The 13,745-nt window shown below is 47.7% G+C and overlaps 1 protein-coding gene across 1 annotated transcript in view; it reads left to right on the top strand.

Annotated features, from left to right (window-relative positions):
* Nucleotides 1-13,745, top strand: part of Itpr2 (inositol 1,4,5-trisphosphate receptor type 2) — a 356,230-nt gene that overhangs the window by 19,007 nt on the left and 323,478 nt on the right. Inside the window, exon 2 of the mRNA XM_051173394.1 lies at nucleotides 4,566-4,636. Coding sequence (XP_051029351.1) covers nucleotides 4,566-4,636 — 71 coding nt within the window. The remainder of the gene's footprint in view (nucleotides 1-4,565; nucleotides 4,637-13,745) is intronic.

The raw sequence follows: 13,745 nt of genomic DNA, 5'->3' as shown, positions 1-13,745 counted from the left end.
GAGCAGCACCCCTCCATGGCCTCTGCATCAACCCCTGCCTCCAGGATCCTGCTGTGTGTGTGTGTGTGTGTGTGTGTGTGTGTACATGTGTGTTCCTGTCCTGACTTCCTTCAGTGACAATCAGTGATGTGGAAATGTATGGTAAACAAACCCCTTCCTCCCCAGGTGGCTTTGGTCTTGGTGTTTTCATCACAGCAATGGGGACCCTAACTAAGATACTTACCAAATTCGAATGCTGTTATTCCTAGGGAGACAGACTCCTCATAAGGAAGAGTGGAGGTCTGTTGCTTGCGGGTATCGTCGAGTTAACTGTGTAAGGCTGGAAGTAGTTATCCTGTACCGCAGGTTCCTGGAACCTCACTTTCAGGTGGCTGAGGAATCAGTTGGCTCTGAAAGTGAATTTGCCTTTAGAAGCTTAGAAGGAGGAAGCGGTAAGGAAGAGCGTCGGAACCCGCGTTTCCCCGAGGCTGTGTGGAAAAGAAGGCAGCGTGGTGCTTCCTGTTTGCTTTCTTAAGCAGAGGAACCTGCTTGGTGTCAGCATGGGAGGAAAGCACCTTAGAGACGAAAGGGACACGTGTAGCAGAGAGGCTGCTCCCTCCAGGGATAGGACAGGGTTAGGGCTCTCGGGCCCTTCCCTTCACCTTGTCATCCGAAAACTCTTCCTCAGATGCGACATTCTAAAAGTGATGTGTACAACTTCCAAAACAACTTTATCACAGCCAGTCCCGGGCCCCCGGAGTTCTTAACTCGCTCCTTGACGCGCCTTGGCTCTTAAATTGTATTACATTATAACGAGAAGCTGGGGTTGGCAGTGAGCCTGTAATCCCAGCCCTTGGGAAGTGGATGCAGGAGGATCAGGAGTTCAAGGCCAACCTAGCCTGAGCTGCATAAGACCTGTCTCGACTTCCCTCCCCACATAAACAAAAACTAAGACATACGCATGTTTGTATATATTGTGTGGGGTGTGGAGACTTTGAGATAAAGAGAAAGAAAAGCATACGTAAGTCTATCTACAGATGGTCCCAAGCCTTCAGACCACATAAAGTATTCTTTGAGGAAGGCAATGGTGCAGCTCCTCCATCCCTCCGTCTTTACACACCCACGTGTGCTTGCAAGGGTTTCTGCTTTGTCTTCTCCGTACCCTCTCCCGAAGAGCTAATATTATTCATTTGAGAAACTCTTCCATTCACAAAGGGTTAAGGCAGCCAGCCCGCTCTGAGCTGTTAGTTTTATTTCCAGAGGAAAAACCCAATGGAAGTAGCCAGCTCTGCAATGTGCTGTAACAGAATGGTGTTGCGGTACCGTGCCTGAGGAATGGCGGAGGCCCCTCTTTGCCCTTCCCTTCACTGAGGTCAAAAGGTTAAATTTGTGTTAAGGATTGCAAAACTTTAAAAAAAAAAAAAGTCAAGGCCTCTTGACCTCAAGGTATGTTCTCGATCATGACCGTGGCCCCAGAAGCCAGGACAGGGCGTGGCTCATAAGCAGCACTTGAGATAATTTTTGTTTTGTTTTGAGACGGTGTCTAATGTAAGTATGGAAGCTCAGATTGCCGTAGGTTGGCCTCCTTATGCACATTGGCCTTGAACTCCTCATCTTTCTGCCTTCACCTCCTGGGATTAGCGGCCCGTCCCACTAAGCTTGGCTTTAGGGAAGTTTTAGTGGCTTTTGATTCCTCTCATGCCATCGGAGGGGTGTCTTTGGGACGACGACATTTTATTTTCGAGCACCTGTGCTTACATTTAGCTGTTGGAAAATGCTGGAAGCTTGGCGTCTGCATGAGTTAGGTGAGGATGGGGAGTGTCTTGATTCTCAGCTCATCCCTTAGACACACCCTGGCCTTGGGCTGGCTCGGAAGCAGTCACCTGCTTTAGCTTTAACGAGGCAGCTTCCACTCATCCAGCTTTCTGGAAACACACGCAGCTTCTGGAGCCGTAATGACTGTGGGTATCACTCTGCAGCTGCCAGAGGTTTTTCAGGCCAGGGGACTTCTCTTGCCAACTATTTCCTCCAAGAATATCTCCCTTTTATGTCTGCTCAGTCAGGAAGTGATAGCTACGTCTCATGTTCTTGGCCGTTTTGAAGAAGGCAGCGAGCGTGGTTAAGGGAACGGAAGGAGTAGGTGCTTAGCTCCAGACCAGCCACAGCGCTCTGAAGGCTTCATAGGATGGAAAGTGCCCGGTTACTTGACGCCCTGCCCTGTTCTGTCCTGGCATTCTCCCTCCTGGGTGATTCTGCAGACCCCTTAAGTCGTCCCTGGGTAGAATATATGGTTTTCTCAGGGGTGAGTCAGTGTGAATCTTTTTGTCGTTGGTCTCTTGCATTTCCTTTCTTCATGTGGTATCATCAACCACACTTTATCTTCTGCATTTTGTTTTCTTTGCCTTTGTGAGCTGTCGGTCCCTGAACTCCTTCTGCTGTCCCGAGGGACCCACTGTTGTGGGAGACACAAAGTGAGAGGTTCAGAGCAATAAGGTAGCAGCTTACAGAGTGCCACAGCTGGACAGCGGTGTGTCAGGTGTGGTGGGGTCATCTGTTAAGTCTTATAGAGACTTATGCATTGCAATGTTTTATAAGGCAAGTCATTCTAATGTAAGTTACATATGGGGATTGGTGTTCAAAACTTTATAGGTTAGCATACATGCTGGCTGGTTTTATGTTACCTTGACATAAGCTAGATTCATTGGAGAGGAGGGACCTTCAACGGAGGAAATGCTTCCGTAAGATTAGGTTGTGGGCAAGCCTGTAGGGAAATGTCAGCAAGTCATCACAACGGCTTGCTCGCTCTTGACACAATCCAGCATCCCATTGCTAAGAAAGCACCGTCTAAGACCACGCAGGCGTTCTGCGTGCTTGTGTCAGCCATGGCAGCAGCTAGCATGAATGATGTGCATAGATATGTATATACAATCAGTTATGTGGATCATGTCTCTGCATATGCGTGGACTGGCTGATAACCCCCACCATGGGAATCTGACCTCATGGAAGAAAACGTCTGAGGGCTTAAGAAGCAGAATCTTTTGTTAACTAAATACACCAGGAACCAGAGTTTCACGTTGTTTGGGCTTCTATTCAAAGTGAATGGGGTCCATGCATTCGGGAGATTCTGGTTAATTCCAGAACGAAAAAGGATGACAAGGATGTCCGCCACTGGCACACCTCCTTTTGGGAGAGTTACCGTGTGTGAATCTAACTCGCACACCCTCATAGTGTTTGTGGCAGCCAGCCAGAGCCCTTATAGCTCTGCCCTGGCAGGTCAGGTCCTGACTCTGAGTTAGATTTTCCCCCTGTGAGCAGAGAGGGTGTACAGCCTTTCCCTCTCGGAATTGTCCTAGAAACACTCATTAAACATGTTCATAGGCGCAATATGTATTTTTGTAACTCATTAATTTATTATTATTATTATTATTATTATTATTATTATTATTATTCAAGACAGCATTTCTCTGTGTATCCCTGGCTGTCCTGGAACTCACTCTGTAGACCAGGCTGGCCTCAAACTCTCATAGATGCACCTGCCTCTGCCTCCTAAGTGCTGGAATTAAAGGTGTGCGCCATCACACCTAGCTGGCCCCTGACCACTCTTAATAATTTGCTGTGTCCCGTTAAAACATTTCATTTTATGTGTATGTGTAATGTTCCAGAGTGTGCTTGTGTGCATGTGTGCAGGAGCCTGAGTGTTCCAGAAGAAGCATCAGGTTAGCCATAACTGGAGCCGTAGTCACAGTTGTGAGCCACTGTGAGGGTCCTGGGAATCAAACCTGGGTCCTCTTTAAGGGCAGTCAGTGTTTTTAACCACTGGGCCATCTCTCCAGCCCTCTGTCTCTGTGCATATCTAGAAGTGTGTGCACATGCACACGTACTATTAAATTATGTATTCTTTGACACTTTCATACTCAAATGCAATGTATTTATCATATCCAGCCCTAGCTTCCCCCTCACCTGATGTCACCTCTCCACCCTCCTATTACCCACGGAGTCCGTTAGTGCTGCCCACTAATTGTGCAAGAGTGTGGGGCCATCTACTCCAGCGTGGGCAGCCACTAGGGCCACACCTCTGAGGAAGAGTGACTGTCTCCCAGCAGCTGTCACCTGCTAAAGGTCTGCAGTTACGGGTGCGGCCTCGTGAGCCCCTCCCCTCTCCATACTTGGAGGAATAGTGGCTGGCTTGATCTCAGGAGTGTTATTTAAAAAAGAAAAAAAATATATATGTACATACACACACACACACACACACGCACGCACGCACGCACGCACGCACGCACGCACGCACGCAAGCTTGCTGGTTGGTCAGTGCTTATTCCTACAACATCCTAGAGGTCAGGGCATTTCCCTTGATGGGCTTTAGGTAGCTCAGCTGCTGTTGGTGGCTGTCAAGGTCAAAGCTGATCTAACAGGTTTCCCACCACTTAATGTTCCCTGTTCTTCCCACAGCCAGATCATTTCATGAATGTAGGACTCTCAAAGTTTCTGAGTGTTCCTACTGTAAATATTTACCCGATGTCCTTGTGCGGAGCGTGGCTTCTGAGTGTGATGACGCTAACCGTGTAAACATTCTTTCCCTCTAGGCTGGTGGATGACCGCTGTGTGGTACACCCAGAGGCAGGGAACCTTGCCAATCCCCCCAAGAAGTTCAGAGGTAAGGAGGGAATTGCAATAGGGTGACTTAAGAGGGAGCATTGTTCTGTGTCTGAAGGTACGTCATGTTAAAATGGAACCCGGTCATTTCCAGTTCCCCCACACGGTTTTGCTGCTGTTGAACTTTGAGGGATCGATGGTCAATAGTTATCTGAGCTTTGTTTTGCAGTGTCACATCTACACACTGATAAGAAACATTGGCAATTAATCATGAAAGATGACTTTTCAAGCCAGTTAATAAGAGCTAAATGCTACCTATTTAGGATTTCTGTGGTCCTCATATCACAAACGTTACAGTGTTTCACTGGCCGCTTGTTAATTATCTTTACAAAAGTCCCATGTTGCATGAATGTGGCTTTTAGGGTCGCACCTTGATGACGCGTGGTAACTAACGGTTGTCTTAGAGCTTCATTCCAAGTGAGCTCTTAGAAGTAGCTTCATGGTCTCCTTGGCTGAGAAATGAGTTGCAGCATCAGGTCGATTATACCTCGGCTGCTGCAAAAGAATTAATGGGACCTGTAGAACATTCTAGAAAACAGGAAGTAGTAATTGAAAAATTACAACAACATACAAACATTAAAAGCTAGGATCTGTATATAAGAGACATCATGTGATATTGATCTTTCTGAGCTGGAGTGCCTCACTTAATATATGTCTTAATTAGGTTTTCCTTCCTCCCTCCCTCCCTCCCTCCGTTCCTCCCTCTCTTTTCAGGACAGGGTTTCTCTGGGGAACCACCCTGGCTGTCCTGGCACTCACTCTGTAGACCAGGCTGGGCCTTGCATCACCACCTGCCAGGCTTTGGGGGAGGAAAGGATCTATTTTAGCTGACAACTCAATCTGTGCACTCAGTCACTGAAGGAATTCAGGGGTGGGATTCAAAGCAGGAGCTTGTGCAGCAGCCATGGAGGGAGCTGCTTGCTCCCCATGGCTTGCTCAGCCGGCTCTCTCTTATACAATCCAGGCCCACCTGCCCAGGGTTGGCACTGCTCAGTGGGCTGGACCCTCCCACACCAACTGCAGATGAAGGTAATGCTCTGGAGACTTCTTTACCGGCCAGTCTGCTGGAGCATTCCCTCAATTGTTGTTTTCTCTTCCCAGATAACTCTAGTTTGTGTCAAGTTTTCAAAGAATGAAACAAAAACCCTGGAAAACCCAACCAGGAGACTATAACAACAACAACAATAATAATATCTACATCCATCCATTCCCCTACAAGTTTCATGATTTCATTTTGTTTACGACCGAGTGAAATTCCTCTGTGTGTATATGCCACATCTCATCGTCCATTCGACTGTTGATGGGTACCGGGACCGCTCCATTTCCTGGCTGTTGTGAACACAGCGGCAATGAAATGGATGCGCGTGTGTCTCTGCTGTAGACTGTAGGGTCCTCGGACACAAACTCGGGAGTGGACAGCTGCACCACATGGCTGTTTCCCAATCTTTTTGTATGACACTTATTTTGTCATGTGAATTCAGGAGCACACGCGTGTGTGCTGCACCCACGGAGACCAGAAGAGGTGTTAGATCTGTGGTTACAGGTCCCTGATGTGGGTGCTGGGAACTGAACCTATGTCCTTTGCAGGAATGGTAAATGCTCTTAACCATTGAGCCATCTCTCTAGCTTTGTCATTTTATTTTTCCTTAGTTTGTTTGATCATGGCCATTCTGACTTCGGTGAGATAGAATTGCAAAGTTTACATTTGCATTTTCCAGATTGAACGTAAAATTCTTATTTATATAATGATAGTCTGTGTTTCTTCCTTTGGGAACTATTTATTTCATCAGCCCATTTATTGATGGACAGTTTTGTTTAGTTCTCTGCTGTGGTGATATATTATTTATAATTATTTATTAAAGCTTGCATGAGGAGTCAGAAAGCAAAGTCAGCTAGAAGCTATAGAGATCAGGTGGTGGTTATACACACCTTTAATCCCAGCAGCCAGGAGCTAGGAGGTGGTGGTACACACCTTTAATCCTAGGACTCAGGGTTAAGAGGTAGATGGATCTCTGAGTCCAAGGCCGCCCAGATCTACACAAGATTGATTCAGTCCTAAAGAGAAACAGCTTACTCAAAGATGATCTCAGCACCTGGGACCATGCACTTTTAATCCCAGCACTAGAGGGGTATAAAAAAATAGGTGTGTAGTGCCTATTGGGTTTCCTTAACTGCAAAAGCAGAAGGTTTTTATTTTTATTGCTAAGAACTGAACCGGCCGGGACCTCACTCTATCAGAAGAGTGAGGTGCCCGCTTACAATTGCGAAGGAAGCGTTTTTAAAGGGAAAGGGAGGTTTGAGATTGCTAGTCTCAGCCCATAAGCTTTCCAAGGTTACAGAGATTTCACAGAGAACAAAGCTTTTACAAGGCGGGATTGTTTAGTGCACCTGCAAGATTTGGGGGTTTTCTTTCTCTAGGACCAGCGGGCTCAGTGGCCTTGTCCTTAAGATAATGGGGGGGGGGGAGGCAGGGAGAATGTCCTCTCCAGCCCGGGAGTTATCTGTATCTACGGGCAGAAGCACTTGCTCTTTCTGGCTTTCCTTTCTTGCCATGAGACCCGTATCTTTTAGTTATTAATTTTCCCTCACAAGGAGCAGGGTCTTCAGTAGTCAGTATCAGGCATCCAGTCTCCAGCAACACTGAGGATAGGAAGACACTGAGGTCTCAGGATTCTCCAGCCACACTGAGGCTGAGGAGAGGCAGCGGTCTGAGGTTTGGTGGAGCCAGGACCGCCTTTCAGTCGGAGGTAGAGAGAGAGAGAGCTAGTGGCTGGCTGCTCTGCTTCTCTGATACTCAGCCTGAAGTTGGAACTCCAATTTCTGCCTCTGGGTCTTTTACTTTTTGTGCTATAATCTGTGTGATTGTTTCAGCTTATCTTAGTTAGGGTTACTATTGCTGTGAAGAAACACCATGGCCAAAAGCAAGCTGGGGATGATACTAGCTTGTATCAAGTCGACATAAAGCTAGCCGACACGCAGTTGTTTATATATTCTAAACTTTAACTTCCCTGTCTGAGGAGTGGCTGTTTCCGATTGTGCTCCATCCTGACGATGTTGCCTGTGCTGGGTGGAAACTTTAACCTTTCTCGTTCCATTTCTCCGCTCTTACACAGTGCTGTTTGCTGTTCAAAGAGAATAGTCTGCAAGGCAGACAGGGACAAGCCGTGCTTCCAATGGGGAGAGGCACGGACTTCAGGGCTTAGCTGTTTTGTTTGAGGTCTGAGTCATCTGAAGTGAGTCACCTGTCAGGAGCCTCAGAGGGCATCTGCCACTGTCCCATGAGAGCTGGGCTGCATAGCGAGAATAGAATGAACAGTGCCCACTGGTGAGGGGTTGCAAGCATTTCAGCCTTCCCAGGGACAGCTGTTGCTGATGAATTTATGTCACCATACAAATGTATTTAAGTTATGATAAAAAGGCACAATGCATTTCCATGTTTAATGGCGTGTTTGGCTCAATCCCTTCACACCCTACCTTCTTCTGGGTCAGAATTTTCTTTCATTTTATTTTCATTCCTCAGTCATTGAATTTTACCCGTAGAGGACCCTTCCCCCCCCCCCCCCCCCCCCGCCCCCCGACGACAGCCGTTGGATACTGTGGGCTGAGGTATCTATCCGAGCTCTCTCTGGGATCGTGTGAGCAAACTTCCGGAGGGGGGGGTGTTCACAGTCTTTGTGCTGTGAGTTTCAGCGGCCGGATTCTCCCTTCTCAGGGGGATTTCCCCTTTCTGTAGAGCAGGTTGGGTGCAATTGCAGGTTACCCTGGAGAACGTAAAAGGTCGAAGCTAACAGCTCTGTGCCCAAGATGCAGATAGATTCAGATGCCAGGCCCCTGTTACCCAGTAGGCAGGGCTTCAAGCTGTCAGTCAACCTGAGCTTTCCGGTAATTAGACTCTGGCTCACTACCCTGCTGGCTGGCTCTCAGTTCCTGCTTCCACTTTAAAACTAATCTGTGTGTCTCTCCCGTTATCATCAGAGAAGGGTGTCCTGTCCTGCTGGGACCCGGAGATCCCCTTGTGTGGAAGCCCAGCTTTTCTCTGTGATTTATGGACTCTCACCCTGGCAGGCAGAGCCCAGGGCAAAAGCCTCCTAGACTGGCTTGCTTCTGTCCTGGTTTCCCCATCGGCCAGGAGCAAACTCTCAAACGCCACAGTCCAGCCTGGGGCAGCTTGTTGCTGCGGCTGGGCCCATACTCCTCTCCTCTGCAGCCCCTGCAGCCATTGCAGCCTCCCGGAGCGGACTCTCCCGGAGCCCAGCACATCCAGACTGCTTTGCCGTGTTCCTAGAACCGCATTGTTTCTTTCTTAGAAGCTGTGAAGGGACCGTAGCCATCACCACCTTGGTTTCTTCCTCAGCCGGGCACGTGGTATTTCCAAGTTAATCTGAACACTTTCCATTGTTCGGCAATGAAATGTGACTTTAGCTCAATTCCTTCAATTTCTTGAGAAATTAACTTTTTGGAACCGAAGTTCCAAATTGGCTAAAGTTATGATTTTTTTTCTCCAATTGTGCATAATTGTGAAGTTTCCTGTGGATGTGTCATGAGAAGTTTTACCTTTGGAGAGGACGTAGACAAAGTCTACCCACTTCCTTCTAAAGAGCAGGGCATGGGGGAGGGTTTACTAGTAGGAGTGTGGGTGACTTGGAGTACTGCATCAAGCATGATGACTCCTCTGTGTCTGCGTAGATGGGGTCCCCTGCCTTCATTGTTCCCTAGCCTATGTACTCAACCCCTCCCCGAGCCCCTGAGGCCATGCCCCATTAGGGCAGAAGCATGCACCACGAGCTGGCTGCTCGCGCAGGGGTTCAATGGCCCTCCCATCTGCTCCTTCTCTGAAGGAGTGTCTTGCAGTCTGTCAGCCTTGGGTCAGTCAGCCCTACTGGGATGATCTGCAAACAGGCACACGTGTTCAGAAAAGGAAGGTAGCAGTTTGGCTCGGAGGATGACGACATCACAGTTGCCTTGCCAGGAGAGAAAACCAAGTTGCAACCAAACAAATTTCCAGGGGTCCTTAAAGCCTAGTGTCCAGTTAGCTTCAGTAGGAATCACACCAAGCGAACGCTGTGAAAGGCGGCAGGGTGCCTTTGTATTACGTGAGCTAAGATCCTCTGGTAACCAGATTCTTTATTTATTCAGCTTACTTGATTTTGCTTTTTTTTTTTTTTTTTAAAATTTAGGGTCTTGTGTAGAGCAGCGTGTCCTTGAATTTGCTATGTAGCTCAGGATGGCTTTGAACTTTGATACCCCTGCCTCTACCTCCCAAGTGTTGGGATAGATACTTGACACCGTGCCTGGCTTTCTCTGTTTTTTAAAAAACAATCTTGAAACTCTGAGATAAAAGTTCTGTACAGGAGAGAGGTGCAGAGAAGCCTGCTGTGTTCTGCTTCCCCAAATACTTGTGTATAAGCCTCGATTCTCATTGTCGTGGCCGAATGCCCGGGAAGAAACTGACCCGAGGGAGGAAGAGTTGACTTGGGCTCATGGTTTGTTGAGTCAGGGAGGCCGTGATGGAAGAAACAGCTTTGAACCATGACGGTAGGGGTGGGAGGGTGCTTGTTGACACCCGGGCAGGGAAAAAAAGGGAATTGTTGGGCACTGGGGAGGGCTGTCTCTCCTTCTCAGTCTTATTATTCTGGGGTGAGCCACATTTGGGTTGGGTCTCCCTCTGAAGTTTCTCCTCCTCAGTTAGGCCCTCACAGGCATGCCCAGATGTGTGTCTCCTAGGTGGTTCCAAACCCAGCCAGGCCGCCGACAGTGACTGGGAAGTATGCTGGCTTGGGTTTCACGTGCTGTTTGTCCACAGTAAGAAGTTTGCTGTGTGTTGCTAATTACTGAATCCCAGATCTCATTAGAATCGTACTGGTTTTTCTACTCTTCCATTTTTTAGCAAAAGAACTCATGCTGCATTGGGTCACCTGGACTGGTTATTTGATCAGGGTTGCAGTGCTCCAGCCCTTGATACTTCTGGAGATTACAGCCAAACCTCTTAGTGACTCTTTTTGTTTTTTTGGTTTGGCTCTTTGTGCTGTTTTGGTTAGAGTTCACTCAGCTGGGGGTTAAAGGTTGGAGACTTACAGCACAGAGGTTATGTGTGCTTCGGTGTATCACTCCGGTCATAATGTCAACACGATTTGTTACTAGTCTTGTTTTTTGATGTATAATTTCACATTTCTTGTGCTAAATGAAGACATTTACCTTCATTTATGTTATGTTGACTCTACGTTGTTTTCCTTCCTATTTCCCTCTGGTATTTCTCCCTTTTCTGGAAAACCCTCTTGTGGAGTTGCACAAAAGCCTGTGTGTGCCAGTGTAAAGTCCTTATCCGTCGGGAGAAGCAGACTTCCATGAGAGCAAGAGGTTTGCATGTCCTTCTGTGACCGTATGGGGGAGGAAACAAGCCAGGAGCCTGTTCCCAGGAGGGTCAAGAGCAGAAGAGACTGCCCTGGCTGATCAGGTTCTCTGCAATGTTTCCTTTTAGAACTAGAATCTTCCAGCTCTTGAGATTCTGCAATTGTTGACCCATGCCTATTTCATAACCCACCAAGTCTGTCACAGGGTCACTCCTGGCACGCAACAGATGTTTAGAGGTCATATGTCATGGTCCTTCGGGAGCTGGAATTCCAAGGATGAATTTCTGTTCTGTGCAATGAAAAAAAAGCAGGTAGCAAAAAAAAAAAAAAAAAAAAAAAGGCTTGGGTGTGACCAGGGAGAAAGTTAACCTGCTTCCTTTCCTGATGACTACAACGGGCATTTTAAAGGCATGGCCTCACTTTTGCCCCCCGGTTGTGGAGGTTACACACTCAGGCACATGAATGGAGACTTCTTAGTGTATGCATTCATGCTTGTGTGTGTGTGAGGCACGCATGTGTATGTGTGTGTGTTGTGTGTAAGGCATGTGTGCATGTGTGTGCGTGCATGTGTGTGTGGTGTGTGTGTAAGGCATACACGTGCATGAGTGTGTATGTGTGTGCGTGCATGTGTGTGGTGTGTGAGTATGTGTGTATGTAAGGCATGCACGTGCACGAGTGTGTGTGTGAGTGTGTGTGGTGTGTGTGTAAGGCATACACGTGCACGAGTGTGTGTGTGCATGTGTGTGTGCGTGTGTGTGGTGTGAGTGTGTATGTATGTGTGTGCATGTGTGAGTGTGTGTGTGTGTGTGGTGTGTGTGTGTGTATGTATGTGTGTGCATGTGTGAGTGTGTGTGTGTGTGTGTTGTGTGTGTGTATGTATGTGTGTGTGTGCATGTGTGTGTGAGTGTGTGGTGTGTGTATGTGTGTGTGTGCATGTGTGAGTGTGTGCATGTGTGAGTGTGTGAGTGTGTAGGCCTGAAGTCAACATCAAGTGTCTTCTTGTGTCTATCTCCACCATATTTCTTGAGACAGGGTCTCTCTATGAGCCTCAAGCCTCGCTCTTCAGACGCCCAGTTGACCTTTATCCCTGAGGCCAACTGTCCACAGTCATAGATGTACATTGTCACCCCAGCGTTTTACATGGGCACTGGGGATCTGAACTCTGCTCCTCAAGCTCGTGTGGCAGGTACAGAGTCATCTCCTCAGGTCCCAGGTGGTTGACTTTTTATGTAGCTGGACACGCCAGTCTTTTCTAGAACTGTTGTGTTAGAAAAGCCAGTTATGCTTACCACCTCCAGCACACCAACAGTTCCTTTGTGGGGTTCCTTCAGATTTGGCATTCATGTAATTTTTTTTAATTTTTATTTTGAGACAGGGTCTCAGGTTGCCAAGGCTGCTCTCAAACTTGCTGTGTAGCTGGGGCTGGACTTGAACTCTTCTGACCTCCATGGCCTCCGCGGCCTCCAGGCCCCGGGGTGAGGTTGAGGGATTATCAGAGAGTCCAGCATGCTGAGCTCATTGCCATGTCTTTTTCTCTTTGTACACAAAGACAAACTGTTTCAAGTTTGAAATCGGCTAACCTAATTGATTGGGCATTTGAAACTTTCACGAAGCATCCTGAGTCAGGCTCCCCAGGCTCCTTTATCTTGTTGTCAGAGGGTGTTGCCATCCAGATTTGGGGTTCTGAAATATGAGGGCGGTGAGATCATGCAGCCATCTTAAGGTCACTGACCTTTGAAACAGGGCTGGGACCAGAGCCGTGGCTCAAAACCCTCCCAGGCTTTGAACTTTGCTTGCCTGGAAATTCTACCTCTCATTCACAGCCGCCCGAGAGAGTCTGAACCTCTTCCCACATTGCTTGCCTCAAGTGATTTCCTGCAGCTCCTGTCTTCTATGGTCTTGATATGTTTTAATTCTTTTTTATATGTTTATTGTTTTTCTTATTTTATATATTGATCCAAGTTCCCTCTCCCCCTCCATACCATTCCCCCTCCCCATCCAGGAGGGATCATTAAAATCTGTCAAGTCATTTGGAGTAGGGTCTAGGCCCTCCATGGAGAAGTGCTCCCAAAGTCCTTTCGTGCACCAGAGATACATCCTGGTTCCACTGTCCAAGGTCCCTTAGGCTGAGACCCATGTTCAGGGGGCCTGAGTCAGTCCCATGCTGGTTTCCCAGCTATCAGTCTGGGGGGGGGCACGAGCTCCCCCTTGTTCAGGTCAGCTGTCTCTGTGGGTTTCTCCAGCCTGGTCTTGACCCCATTTTCTTATCACTCCTCCCTCTCTGCAACTGGATTCCAGGAGTTCGGCTCAGTGTTTAGCTGTGGGTCTCTGCTTCTGCTTCCATCGGCTACTGGATGAAGGCTCTAGGATGGCATATAAGGTAGTCATCAGTCTCATTATCAGGGAAGGACATTTAAGGTAGCCTCTCCACTGTTGCTCAGATTGTTAGTTGTGGTCGTCCTCTAGACGTTTCTCTAGAGTCATGTTTTAATTCTTTTACGTGCTGCCAACTCCAAGTTCCTCAGGGATTGTTCTGGCCATCATATGGTCTTGTTTGTCTTCTACCGAGGTCCCTGTTGGTTGGTTTGACCCTTAGAATGCACCAAGGACTAAACAAAGTTGAGTTTATTCAGGGAAGAAGTGTAGATGGAAGTTTCTGTCCCATCTGGTCCCCAGGTTCTTTAGTCCCAGGTAAACACACAGAGGCTTATATTAATTACAAACTGTTTGGCTCATGGCTCAGGCTTCTTATTGGCTAGC

The sequence above is a fragment of the Phodopus roborovskii genome, unplaced genomic scaffold (genome assembly GCF_943737965.1).
Source record: "Phodopus roborovskii unplaced genomic scaffold, PHOROB, whole genome shotgun sequence".
Classification (NCBI taxonomy): Eukaryota; Metazoa; Chordata; class Mammalia; order Rodentia; family Cricetidae; genus Phodopus; species Phodopus roborovskii.
The sequence above is the reverse complement of the archived record's forward strand: the minus strand, read 5'-3'. Positions and strand labels throughout refer to the sequence as shown.